Here is a 12,846-nt window from a genome sequence, read left to right as displayed (position 1 = left end):
AGAAGAATGGGTAAATTAAGTATGGTACCACCTTCCAATAAGAGGCCCCACAGCCCTGCATGTGATGCAACATGCAAAGGGGGTAAATGACAGGAAAAGGTAGCCGTGATACAGTCTTAGAAACAGGTCACAGAACCGGATGTCGATCATGATCCCAGTTCTGCGTTTTTTAAAAAAATGCCGATGGAAAATGGCATACCAGAATGTTAACTAACAGTGAAGTAAAGTAGCTCAGTCGTGTCCGACTCTTTGTGACCCCATGGACTGTAGCCTACCAGGCTCCTCCCTCCATGGGATTCTCCAGGCAAAAATAGTGGAGTGGATTGCCATTTCCTTCTCCAGGGGATCTTCCCGACCCAGGGATCGAACCGGGTCTCCCGTATTGCGGGTAGATGCTTTAACCTCTGAGCCACCAGGGAAGCCCTAACTAACAGTGATTATCTCTAAATAATGGTGCTGTCAGTAAATCTTATCTTCCTCTCTACTTTGTGAATTTCCTATAACTGCAAGCAGATTACGTGCGGAAAGAGGAAAGTATATTAATGTGATTCATCAGAGGAAGCCAGGTCCTCCAAGCATGGCCTGAACCCACAAAGGATAGAATTCCGTCACCGCTTTCATCCTTTAGAATGTTGCTCAGGGGCACGTGTCCCATATATTTTTTTAGGGTAATTGCCAATTCATTTTTTTTTTACTTCACCTTTAAAAAACAGTATTTAATGGTATTGGGAGAAGGAAATGGCAACCCACTCCAGTATTCTTGCCTGGAGAATCCCGTGGACAGAGGAGCCTGGCGGGCTACAGTCCATGGGGTCACAAGAGTCGGACTCGACTTAAGGGGCTAAACCACCACCACCACCACCACTATTTAATGGTATTATGTATTTAAGCGTATTGTTCTATGTTTAACACAAACCGCACCGAAGGGTGTGAAGTAAAAATGTAAAGTCTTTTTTGGTCGTTAATTTCACTCTCCAGAAACAGCCCTGTTGGCAGTTTTATTTATACCAAAGGGCTTTCAAACATTTTTTTCATTTGCAAATATATTTATATACTCCCCTTTTTTTTTCTTTTCTATGATTATTTATACAAAGTACTCTTCAATAAACTCTTTCACCTAACAATAATGTATTCCAGGCATTTTTGGTCAGTTAGATCTTTTATTCTTTTCCCAATTTATTTGTCTACCCATTCATTTGCCAAGTTAGATTTTATCACTACATAAGTTATCCATAAACATTATTTCTTAAAATGTGGAAAGCTCCAAAGGGTCTAAACTGAAAAATAGAAATTTGTCCCACCTTTCCCTCTCTCACCCCACAAATAAAGGATGCTAGCAGTTTTTGTTTTTAAATCTCCTTTTCATCACCTTTGTAACTTTAAAGAATACCAATACTTTGATTTTAAATATATCTCTGGGGCAATTATATCAATTCCCACTATGAAAGATGCAGAAGCCCTTCCTTACCTGCCTCCCACCTGTACCCTCTCTTCTTTATTGAAATTTTCATTTGTGGTTGGTTCAATCTGTAAATACAATAACTGTGAATATGAAGGGCAGACAAGGAGGTATTTTGGCAAATGTGGAGACTCCTGGAATCAAATCCCCGTGCATATGAGGGGGCTGTGTATGGAATCAGACAGTATACATTCTTTGTGTTTTGTTTCCTTCTCTTAGCATGGTGCTCTGGAAGTTCACCATGTATAGCTGCTGCTGCTGCTAAGTAGCTTCAGTCGTGTCCGACTCTGTGCGACCCCATAGACGGCAGCCCACCAGGCCTCCCCCGTCCCTGGGATTCTCCAGGCAAGAACACTGGGGTGGGTTGCCATTTCCTTCTCCAATGCATGAAAGTGAAAAGTGAAAGTGAAGTCGCTCAGTTGTGTCCGACCCTCAGCGACCCCATGGACTGCAGCCCACCAGGCTCCTCCGTCCATGGGATTCTCCAGGCAAGACTACTGGAGTTAGTATAGCTAGAGTGATCAATTACAACTGCATTTTTGAAATCCATTTATCAGTTAATGGACCTTTGCGTTGTTTCCAGTGGGAGCTAATGAGTACAGCTGCTAGGAGTGTATGCCCACGAGTCTTTGTGTTAGATGTGTCCACTGCTGTTTGATCAATAACTAGAAATGAAATCTCCGGATCATAGAATAGAAGCTCCCAAACTGGTGTCCCAGGCTTCTGTTCCATTTCGCTTTGCTGTCGGCATTCAATGCTGTGTGAGAGCTGCAGTTTCCCCGGAGCCCGCCCAACATTTGCTTTGGCTGGTCTTTTAGCAGTAGCCATTCTGGCGGGTATGTAGAGGTATCTCTTGGTGATTTTAATCACCATTTTCTCTAACGATTGATAATGTTGATCGCCTTTTCATGTGCTTCTTTGCCAATCATATAATATCTCCTTTGTTCAACTATTTAAGTTAAATTTTTGTCTTCTTTTACTGAGTTGAAAAAGTTATTTATATATTCTCACATCAGATACATGTTTTTCAGATATTTTCCCCAGTCTGTGGTTTACCTCTTCATTTCCTTAATGGTGTCTTTTAAAGTGCAGACATTCTTAATTTTGAAAAACTCTAATATATCAAATTTTCCTTTCATAGTTCATGCTTTTATGGTCTAAAAGATTTTTTGCCTGTCAAAGTCAGAAAGATTTTCTCCTACGATGTTTTGCTAAAAATATAATGTATCCTTTTTAGCAGTTTTTAGGATTTTTTCATTATCGCAAGTTTTCAGCAATTTGATCCTGATGTAACTTGATGTGGTTTTCTTCATCTATGAGGTTGAGTGACTTTCTCAAATCTTTGAGTTTATAGTTTTCATCAAATTTGGAATTTCCATCTTTCATTTCTTCCAATTTTTTTTCTTTTCTATCCCTCTTCTGATAATCCAATGACATGTTTTTTGACCACATAATACTGTCTCACAGGTCACTGTGCTTGTTCTTTTTCCACTTTTATTTCTTTTTTTATTTAAAGTGCTTCACTTTAGTTTCTTTTTCTGTTGCTGTGTCTACAATTTCCAAGGTCCTCATCTTGTTCTAAAATCCTATCATGATCTACTTTTACTTGTTTATCACTTATTACTTAATTTTCTAATCCGTTTCATGCTTTTCACAGATGTCACCTCAGTGTCTTATTTTCATTACTTCACATACTTTGGAACAGAGTAGAATCAGCTAACTTTCAAATCTATAGGACTGATTTTTAAATATCAGTCTGTGACTCACTATATAGTCTTGATCACGTCTTTGGACATCGGTGAGCCTCAGTTTCTTCATCTATAAAAGGGGAAGGAGTGTGTCTGCTGTCAGTACTAGAGGCACTACTTGGAAAGCCCTGGCAGTGTGACGGGCTTTGAGCAGGAAGGAGCACAGGCACTCTGCGTTGGTATTCACTCTCCCGTTTGATGGGCAAATCCTACGACAGAGAGTTTTTATAAGTTAATTTTAGATCTCCGTGCCTGTCAATCCGTGTCTGTCGACTATTACAGATAATTACAATAACTGTAACATTATTACAGTTAACCCCAAAAATGTCAGGGACCTAAGACCTTTTTTTTTTTCTTTCTTTTTTGCTGTCTTTACCTTTCCCAAATTCCTGTTTGCAAGCATAAAATAAAGCCAACTTTTTCAGTCCAAATGTCCCCACCACCCCCTGAAACCTGTGGAGGTGCTTCTCTGCGCAAGTCTCCTTTCTGTTTACCAATTCCACTTCTGAGTTGTGCTTAATAAATATCGGAGAGGAGGCTCTCGAGGACCAATGATGGATAATGAGAAAGAAATTCAGGCTGTGAACAGATGTGCATTTGGGAGCACAGCTGTGAGCCTCAGCGTGAGAGAACACGGCTTCACGTCAGAGAGGAGACTCAAATGCCTGTTCAGTTTCTTCTGCTTCTTCCCCTCTGTCTTCAGCCTCCAGAGGATGAAGGTGAGGATTCTGCTCACAGGGTTGTTCTGAGGCTCCTGAGATACACATGTGAAAAGGCTTTGCCAATTGGCAAATATTAGAGTCACGCTGGCTGTTCTTGTAGAAAGGGAAGTTATCTCCCCCATGTCCAAAAACTATATAGAAATATATTAATATGGAAGGAATATGTGTATGGAGGACAAAAAATGTTTCCTTTCAAGATAAGAGGATCAGTGGTAGGAAAACTATAAGCATTATTTATGAGAGACTCTTTTTTGATTTTATTTATTTTTTAGAGCTTTTGTGTTGGGGTGTAGTTGATTAACAATGTCATAGTTTCTGGTGAGCAGTGAAGGGACTCAACCATACATATACATGTATCCATTCTCCCTAAACTCCTCTCTCATCCACACTGTCACACAACACTGAGCAGAGCTCCCTGCACTAAACAGTAGGTTCTTGTAGGTTATCCATTTTAAATACAGCAGTGTGTATATGTCCATCCCAAACTCCCTAATTGTCCCTTCCCCCTCATCCTTTCCTCCAGAAAACATGTGTTCATCCTCTAAGTCTGTGAGTCTCTTTCTGTTTTGTATGTCAAGTTATGAGGGACTCAAATGAAGGTCTGCCTGCAATCTGGGAGACCCAGGTTCGATCCCTGGGTCGGGAAGATCCCCTGGAGAAGGAAATGGCAACCCACTCCACTATTCTTGCCTGGAAAATCCCATGGACAGAGGAGCCTGGCAGGCTGCAGTCCATGGGGTTACAAAGAGTTGGACACGACTGAGCGACTTCACTATGAAGGTCTGCAAGACTATCTTTTAATCCCTTTTGCAAGTAATACTCTGGAAGTGCAGCCAAATAAAAGAAAGTCTTCGTGAAGTGGGGTAGGTGAACTTGTCTGCATCAGCATGGTCAGGGAGCTAATTAAAAATGCAGACAGTTGGCCCCAGGCTGGACCTCCATGTCAGAACTGCTGGGGCTGGAACTCAGGAATCTGCAAACTCCCAGCTGTGATAATGCAAGTTAAGCAACGACTATGCTAAGAAATCATAGCTGACTCCATTAGGAAGTAGTGAATTCATGATTTAATTTTGTAATAAAAACAATGCAAAAAAAGAAACAAAGTAGATTAAAGTCCACAGTCCCATCAGTACCAAATATACCAGTAGCTGTTTGCATTTCGACATATGGGCAGCATGTTTTACTTACCACTACTGTGGTTTTTTAAATAAACATGTATATGGTGTCTCCAAATAAAAGAATTTTGTTCACAAGCTAGTAATTATCACAAGAATTTAAATACTATCCTGGTGCCATTTTTACACATAATTTGCCTAACAAATTTCAAGCTTCGCTATGTCAGCAGAATCAAATGTAGGTGACACAGTAAGCACGCATCTGTATTTTAACGCATTTTCACAGAAATGCTGTCTTCCTTCCTGAAGTTTTGCTCAGCACCCTCAAACGTTTCACCACCTGAAAACAGTTTCCATCAAATTTATCATTGTGGGGAGTGAATTTCCACTGTGGGAACGTTTTCAGTTTGCAAAATCGAAACAGCCACATGTGTGTCTACTCATCGCCAAGCCTAAGTTGGCAGCCACTTTGGCCCAGGGCACACACAAGTCCAAGTTCACTGCCAGCTCGCCCAGCAGCCCCGAGGTACCCAGGCAGGAGTTCCAGCTCTGACAGTGGGTCCTGTGAAAGCACTGGGCAGATATCCCACTAGTATTGAAAATACTGCACAAGGCATTCACTGTGGTTTCCTGACTGATCCCATCACGTGCTCTACAATCTAGCCAATGGAAAAACTCTGTTTTCTGAACAAGGGTTTTGTCTCCATGTCTTTGGGAAGGCACTGTTTCTCTATATGCGGATACTACTTAATCCTGGTGGAATTATGCATGGCATTTTTTTTCGGATGTTCTCTCATTCTCATCCTTTACTCTCTCAACTCCCAACTAACAAGTGTGAAAGGAATGCTGGAATTAAAGCATCCGTATTCAGTGACCTCTCATGGAACCATTAGCTGAAAATGTTGATAAGGAGCTTTTCAATGAAAGGATCAGGCTGGCATCACCTGAACCCAGATCTATCTTAGCATCTCTGAGGTGGTGCAGCTGGGTATTTGAGCCTCCTGACAGATGAGCCTCCACGTGACGTGAAGCACATATCACTCCTATTAGGCATCCCTATCAGAAGAAGATGAACCTGGGTGTAGTGAATCCTGCAGGGTTAGTTCTATGTATGAGAAACACCAGCAACCTCAGACATGTGGCTGATACCACTCTAATGGCAAAAGACGAAGAGGAATGAAAAAGCCTCTTGATGAGTAAAGGAGGAGAGTGAAAGAGCTGGCTTAAAATTAAATGTTAAAAAAATTAAGATCATGGCATCCAGCCCCATTAACTCATGGCAAATAGAGGGGGAGAAGGTGAAAGTAGTGACCGATTTTCTCTTCGTGGGCTCTAAAATCACTGTGGATGGGGACTGCAGCCATGAAGTCAGAAGACGTTTGTTTCTTGACAGGAAAGGTATGACAAGCCTAGACCGTGTGTTGAAAAGCAGAGACATTACTCTGCCAGCAAAGGTCCATATGGTCAAGGCTATGGTCTTCCCAGGGGTCATGTACAGTAGTGAGAGCTGGACCATAAAGAAGGCGGAGAGCTAAAGAATTGATGCTTTTGAACTGTGGTGCTGGAGGAGACAGGAGAGTCCCTTGGACAGCCGGGAGATTAAACCAGTCAATCTTAAGGGGAGTCAACCCCGCATACTCATTGGAAGGACTGATGCTGAAGCCAAAAGGCCAGTAGTTTGGTCTTCTGATGCGAACAGCTGACTCATTGCTGTGAACGATTGAGGGCTGAAGGAGAAGAGGATGAGATGGCTGGATGGCGTCATCGACAATGGACATGAACTTGGGCGAACTTTGGGAGATGATGAGAGACAGGGAGGCCTGGTGTGCCACAGTCCGTGGGGTCGCAAAGAGTCGGACACGACTGGGTGACTGAACAGCAAGAACAATGAGACACAGGGGAACCCATTATGAGCCATCATGAGGAAGCAAACTCCAGAAAGCGGAACATTCCACAGGGCCACCAATCTGGATCTGACAAATCAACGGCATGAAACAAACCCAAGCAGGGGCTAGGGTGGGCGAGGGTGGGAGGTCACTCCAGTAAAGGTGGCCCAAGGGACTCAACCATCCCATACAATGTGTGAAGCTTGTCTGAATCCTGAATAGGACAAACCAACATCAGGAAGCCCTTTTTGAGACAACTGGGGGAAACTGATTATGGATTGGATGTTAGATAAAACCACAGAGTTACTGCTCCTTTTGTTATGTGTGATAATGGCATTGTGATTATGTGAGAAAAATGTCTCTATGTTTTAGAGATGCGTACAGAGTATGGAGGTGACACAGCATGTTTCAAGCCATGAGTTTCATTTCACTTTAAAGTTTAAATCCTTTATAAAATGATTTGTCTTAAAACACTTAAAGTATTTCCATCAAGAAAATAATTTCTAAGCCTTCCCTGGCTGTCCCATGGTTAATGCTCCATGCTTCCAGGGCAAGGGGTGTGGTTGATTCTTGGTTGGGAAAACTAAGATCCCACATGCTGGGCAGTGTGGCCAAAAAAGGAAAAAATAAAATAAGTAATAATAATAGTATCTAAAGATAAGTGGTGAATCTGGGAGATGTGTATAGAGGTGTTCATTATACTTATGCTTTATATTTTGAATTTTTTCGTTCAAAACAGTTTCGATCTAAAAAATTATATCTGAACCATCCTTTAAGGATTACTTAGTGTTTTCTCACAGGTAGAAGTGATTTCTTCTTGCTCAGCTCACAAGACCTCTCTTTTGAACGCCACCTGCCTACCCTGCTTGTTGTGACTTGAGTGTTCGTGTCTTGTCTTACCATCCCTAGAGAACAGACATCTTCCTTGCTTCATCTCTGTGTCTTCGCTGTGCCTGACACAGTATGCAGTTTCTGTGACTGAGTGGACACAAGAATGTAGTTTCTAAGAGCCAGCACTGTTAGAGCACCTGTGACCATCATGACCACAAGTGGAGGGGATGATCACACAAGGCGAACTGCCTTCATTCAGGCTGAGTTATCCTGAACAGGAGACTCGAAAAATGAGTTTTGGTTCAAGTTCTTTGGCCTCTTTTTAGATCAGAGTCATAAGCCCATCATTGTATTCTTCTCATCTAGGAAATGGGCATTGCGCTAGAGGATTCATGGAGGGGGGCAACACTTGGAATGCTTAGACGTTGGCCAATACTCCATAAGGATGCAAGGAACTCACCAATGGGAGGCTGGTATCTCATCATGAGACACCAGCCAGTGCCCAAAATGAGCCCTGGCTCTGCTCATAGGCTCACCTGTTCCACCTTGAATTGGCCCCTCACGTCTGTCAGGTCAAGTCACAGAGTTGAGATTTTGGCCAAGAACACGACAAAATTTCCAGACACCAGACTTAGGAACCAGTCAGAGGTAGGCTGTCCCCGCAGCTCACTAGCTCAACTGGGCTTCAAGTCTCAAGTCCATCTCATCTGTAGAAAGAAGGTGGTGCTGCCCGTTTCACAGTCACTAAAGAAGCTGTGACTGGTAGTTATTTGTATATGTGGAGTAATAGTGAAGTATTTATTAAACACTTACTTTATGGGCCACGCACTGTTCTAAGATGTGCCAGGAGCATGGAATGACTCATCGAATCCTTACAGCAGTGTTAAGCAAATTTCGCAAGGACACAGAGGTTGAACAGAGCAAGACTGGGGTTCAGACCTCTGCAACCTTGTCTTTGGTGCTCTGTGGTCTGTCTCAAACACGACAGTGTTCGTGGGGTGTCTGGCTCAGTATCTGGCACAGGAAGGCCACTTAACACATGAGAGTACCTGGTATTTAAAAAAATCTTTTTGCTACAAGGCATGCGGGATCTTAGTTCCCCAGCTAGGGATCGAACCCAGGCCCCCTGCACTGGAAGCAGAGTCTTACCCACTGGGCTGCCAGGGAAGTCCCGGCACCTGCGCTTTAAAAGAGTAAACCAGAGCCAAACGTTGTACTTTGTGTACCTCAATTTTTCAAAATTAAAAAAGTAAACCAGCGTCAAACTGATTTTTCTGTCTGCCACCATGTGCATTCCAGGGTTGACTTCGTATAATAGAAGATTTTTTCCCTCTACATCCACTTCCTGCCTCTCAGATAGGCTGCTTCTGGAGCAGCCAGTGCAGGTGGAGGGACTCTGAGCCATCAGCACTTCTGGGGCCACCTGCCATTCACATTGGCCTCTCCGGGCCCTCAACCCGAGGGGAAAGGTCAGGGACTTCAGGGGGTCCCAGGCCAGCTCGGAGCACCGTGAGGCTCTCCTCTGTCACCCAGCTCATCCTCCAGTTACGATTTATTTAGTACTCTGTCTGCTCTGGTTCTTTCATCTGGTTTGGTCTGGGTAACAACCGTATGACTTATGTACAGGCCCTTTGACCTTTATAGAACCTAGGGAGCTGCACCCTGTGTCCACATTACAAACGTCTTCCACACACTAACTTGGACTTGAGCACGTCAGCTGATGAATGAACCGCCACCTGTGTGTCAACAGTTCCGTCTCGTCCGGATTAGCACTTTCATCTGAGTAATAGTGTTTGCACAACTGTTTCCATGTTTTGGTGCCTTTTCCCCTAATTTTACACAAATGGACAAATAGTCATTGGAATTACACGTGTGACTGTGGGTAAGTGCATAATTAAAAGACATCTGTGAAAGGCTAAAAATAGACCAAGTTTTTCCAAATAGGCAAGACATAATTGACAGGTTATCAGTATTCATTTAAAAACATGCTAAAAAAAAATGGTGTTCCATAATGCCAGGACCAGGATGAAGGAAGCCCACAGACAGGGTAATGCAAGCAGAAAAGTGCATGGAAACCTGGTTTAATTCTGCAGAAACGAACTGCCTCCTCAGCCCCAAACAGGAAAGTCTATTGTTTGGCTTTTTTGGCATTCACCTTTGAGTATGTTTTTTCCAAAAGTCTTTATATATGAAAAGGAGGAATAGTTTCATACTTCCCCATTTTATCGGTGATAAGACTGACTCTAGAAGATGAGATGATTTGCCCAAGTTCACCCAGCCTATTGGTTGCTTGCTTGGACCACCCACTTCCCCTGGACCAGGGAGGAGGGAGACTGCTGTGCCAGGCTCTCCCTGGAATTCCACACCTCCCCTCTCCATCAGCTCTCGGAGGGCTTTTCCTTCAGAGGCAAGTGCAGTCCCCACAGAGATGAAGATAAGGTGTCAGAACTCGAACAGTGAGCCCTGGTGATAGAGCCCCAGGCAAGGCACCCATGCACCCTCTTTGGGCAGGGAGGTCGGGGGCAGGATAGGCTGAGAACTCCTTCCAGCCCCTGACTCCGTTACCTTCAGTGTGATCTTAGCAAGTCACCTGGCCACTCCATCCTCAGCAGTGAAATGAGAATAATTGTAGCCACCCTATGGATGCTATGTGCTATGCTAAGTCACTCCAGTCGTGTCCAGCTCTATGCCACCCTATGGATGCTATGTGCTATGCTAAGTCACTCCAGTCGTGTCCAGCTCTATGCCACCCTAGGGACTGTAGTCTGCCAGGTTCCTCTGTCCACGGGATTCTCCAGGCAAGAATATTGGAGTGGGTTGCCATGCCCTTCTCTAGGGGATCTTCCCAACCCAGGGATGGAACCGGCGTCGCTTATGTCTCCTGCATTGGCAGGCAGGTTCTTTACCACTAGCGGCACCTGGAAAACCCTATGGATGCTACATGAATATCCAGTAAATCATATCTATCAAGTCCTTTCAACCTGTGAAATGCAACTGTAAATAAAAGGTTCTAAGGTTGAGGCTGTGTTTCAGGCTACAGGCATCTTCCCTGGGGCCCGCATTGATCTCCCTGCTCCGGTAAAGGTCTGCACGGGGATCTGACCTAGTCCCAATAAACAAGCATGAGCCCCTCCCCAGCCTTCCCCTTCTCTTGCTACTCCCCCACCCTCTCTGCACTACACACACACACAGCATACACACGGTTGCTCTGCCATGCGCACACACACAGGTGCACGGGTGTGCGCTCTCACACTTACACATATATCCTTCTCCCATCAGTCCTTCACTGCTGGAAGGAGCCCAGTATCCCCTGAGTGCAGCAAAGCCCCTGAAGCTCCTGGGACCTGCACATATTGCCTAGGGCTTCTGCACGGACCCTGAGTTTCCTGGCTCCACCCAGCCTGACACTGCTAAAATTTCACAGCAGGGTGACAGCCCAAGCACGGGGCAGGACGCTGCTCGTCACATGCCCTCCTGATTAACTCGGGCTCCAGTCAGAGCCCCAGGGGTGGAGGGACCCTGGAGAACCTATGTGTTTAGAAAACCCATGGAAAACCATCTGCATACACACTGCTAAGGAACTGAAGGACAAGGAAGTGTAAGTAGTGGTGATTTAATCTGAGGAATTGTATTGATACTTCTCGTCAAGTTATGTGGATGTCCAGTTCTGTTGTTTAAGTGGAGAGAAAGGTTTGCACAGAAAGTTTAAAACTGGTGGCAATAGGGTTGACCAGACAGGGTTGGTCATTTGCACAGGTGCAGAACCAGATGTCCATGTAGGGAAAATTCTAGAAGCTGCTGCCCGCCGACCCTTCGTTGAGCCAGGAGGAAAAGCCTGAGACCCAGGGAGTCGTTCCCCAGTGCTGGGGCTGACCCTGGGGCAGGTCTTACACCCTCTCTGGTGCTGAGCAAGTCATTCACTTCTTTTTTCATTTTTCTGCTTGTACCAATAAGATGTGCTTGCTGTTAAAGAATTCAAGGAACATATAAAATCATAAGAAAGCAAAAGTCACATGAGGTCCTATTATTTGAGATAAACAATATTAACATTTTAGGAAATATCTTTTTGGAGCCCTACTTTGCATCAACACTCCTACACACACCCACACACACATTTTTTTAAATTTGCTTTTTCCTTCTGTTGGAGGTTGGGGGTGGGGGTGTTCTACCTCCTTTTCTGTCTCTACCTCCCCCGCCAATAACCTAAGTAAACATCTTGCTGTTTATCCTCCCAAACCTAACCCTAAGCCTATACAGGGGTTTCTCGTCTCATTCTTTTGTTTTTCCGAATGTGGGTAAACCTCACCTGCTTCGTTGCATCCTGCCCTTCTCACCTAACAATATGTTGTAGAAATTCTCTTAGCCTCGCTGGTAAAGATCTAGCACTTTTTAAAAATAGATGTATCATATTTTAGAGAGTTTTAAAGTCCAGCTTTATGGTTGGTGAGCAGTTACAAAGTTTTTTATGTTCTGGTTTTTGATGCTTTATTGCTGCAATAAAGCATGTATATCTTATACATTCTTATATAATGATGTCTTATTACACGGTGAGATTCTTGGAAGAGAGATTGTAAATCGAAAGGTATGTATATTTTTTCATTTTAATAGAACTTTAAAGATTGCTTTCTAAAAGTTTGGTAATATTTAATCTTTTATTTGTTCAATAAATGTTTATGAAGCACTTATTCCATGCCAGGCACTGTTTTGGTAATTTAGATTTAACAATGTTTAATACAAAAGTTCCAGTCTTCATAAAGCTTTCAACCTAGAAATGGAGTGAGAGAGAACAGATGAAATAACAATAATAAATACTTTTGTACCAGAAGTGTAAGAAACACAATTTTCCCTCTATCATCAACAATTGGTATTACCATTCCTTGTATTTATTTCCCAATCTTATTGATGTAATATAGTGTTTCCTTGATACTCTGATTTGCGTTTTCCAATTGGGAAGTAATTTTAGCATTTTCACATGCCTATTTAGTGATTCACATTTGTGTTGGATGGATTGCCTATTTATATTTTTACTGATTTTTCTATTGAGTAGATTATATGCTAATCCCATACTTCTTGTCAATTTTCATG

The 12,846-nt window shown here is 43.3% G+C and overlaps 1 protein-coding gene across 4 annotated transcripts in view; it reads left to right on the top strand.

Moving 5' to 3' along the window:
- BLK (BLK proto-oncogene, Src family tyrosine kinase) overlaps positions 1 to 12,846 on the top strand; it is a 51,954-nt gene that overhangs the window by 17,426 nt on the left and 21,682 nt on the right. The window contains exon 1 of one of the 4 annotated variants that reach the window (XM_086414741.1): positions 11,199 to 11,359. The exons of 2 other annotated variants lie outside the window; for them this stretch is intronic. In XM_086414741.1, the coding sequence (XP_086270867.1) occupies positions 11,292 to 11,359 (68 nt within the window). In that variant the 5' untranslated portion in view covers positions 11,199 to 11,291. Of the gene's footprint in view, positions 1 to 11,198; positions 11,360 to 12,131; positions 12,344 to 12,846 lie in introns of those variants that run through there. One more of the 4 variants, XM_086414743.1, reaches the window with a different exon arrangement.

Source organism: Bos grunniens, chromosome 8, assembly GCF_055505025.1.
Source record: "Bos grunniens cultivar Pamir isolate PY7600 chromosome 8, Bosgru_T2T1.0, whole genome shotgun sequence".
In the NCBI taxonomy this organism is placed as follows: domain Eukaryota; kingdom Metazoa; phylum Chordata; class Mammalia; order Artiodactyla; family Bovidae; genus Bos; species Bos grunniens.
This window is presented reverse-complemented; position numbering and strand designations above follow the sequence as displayed.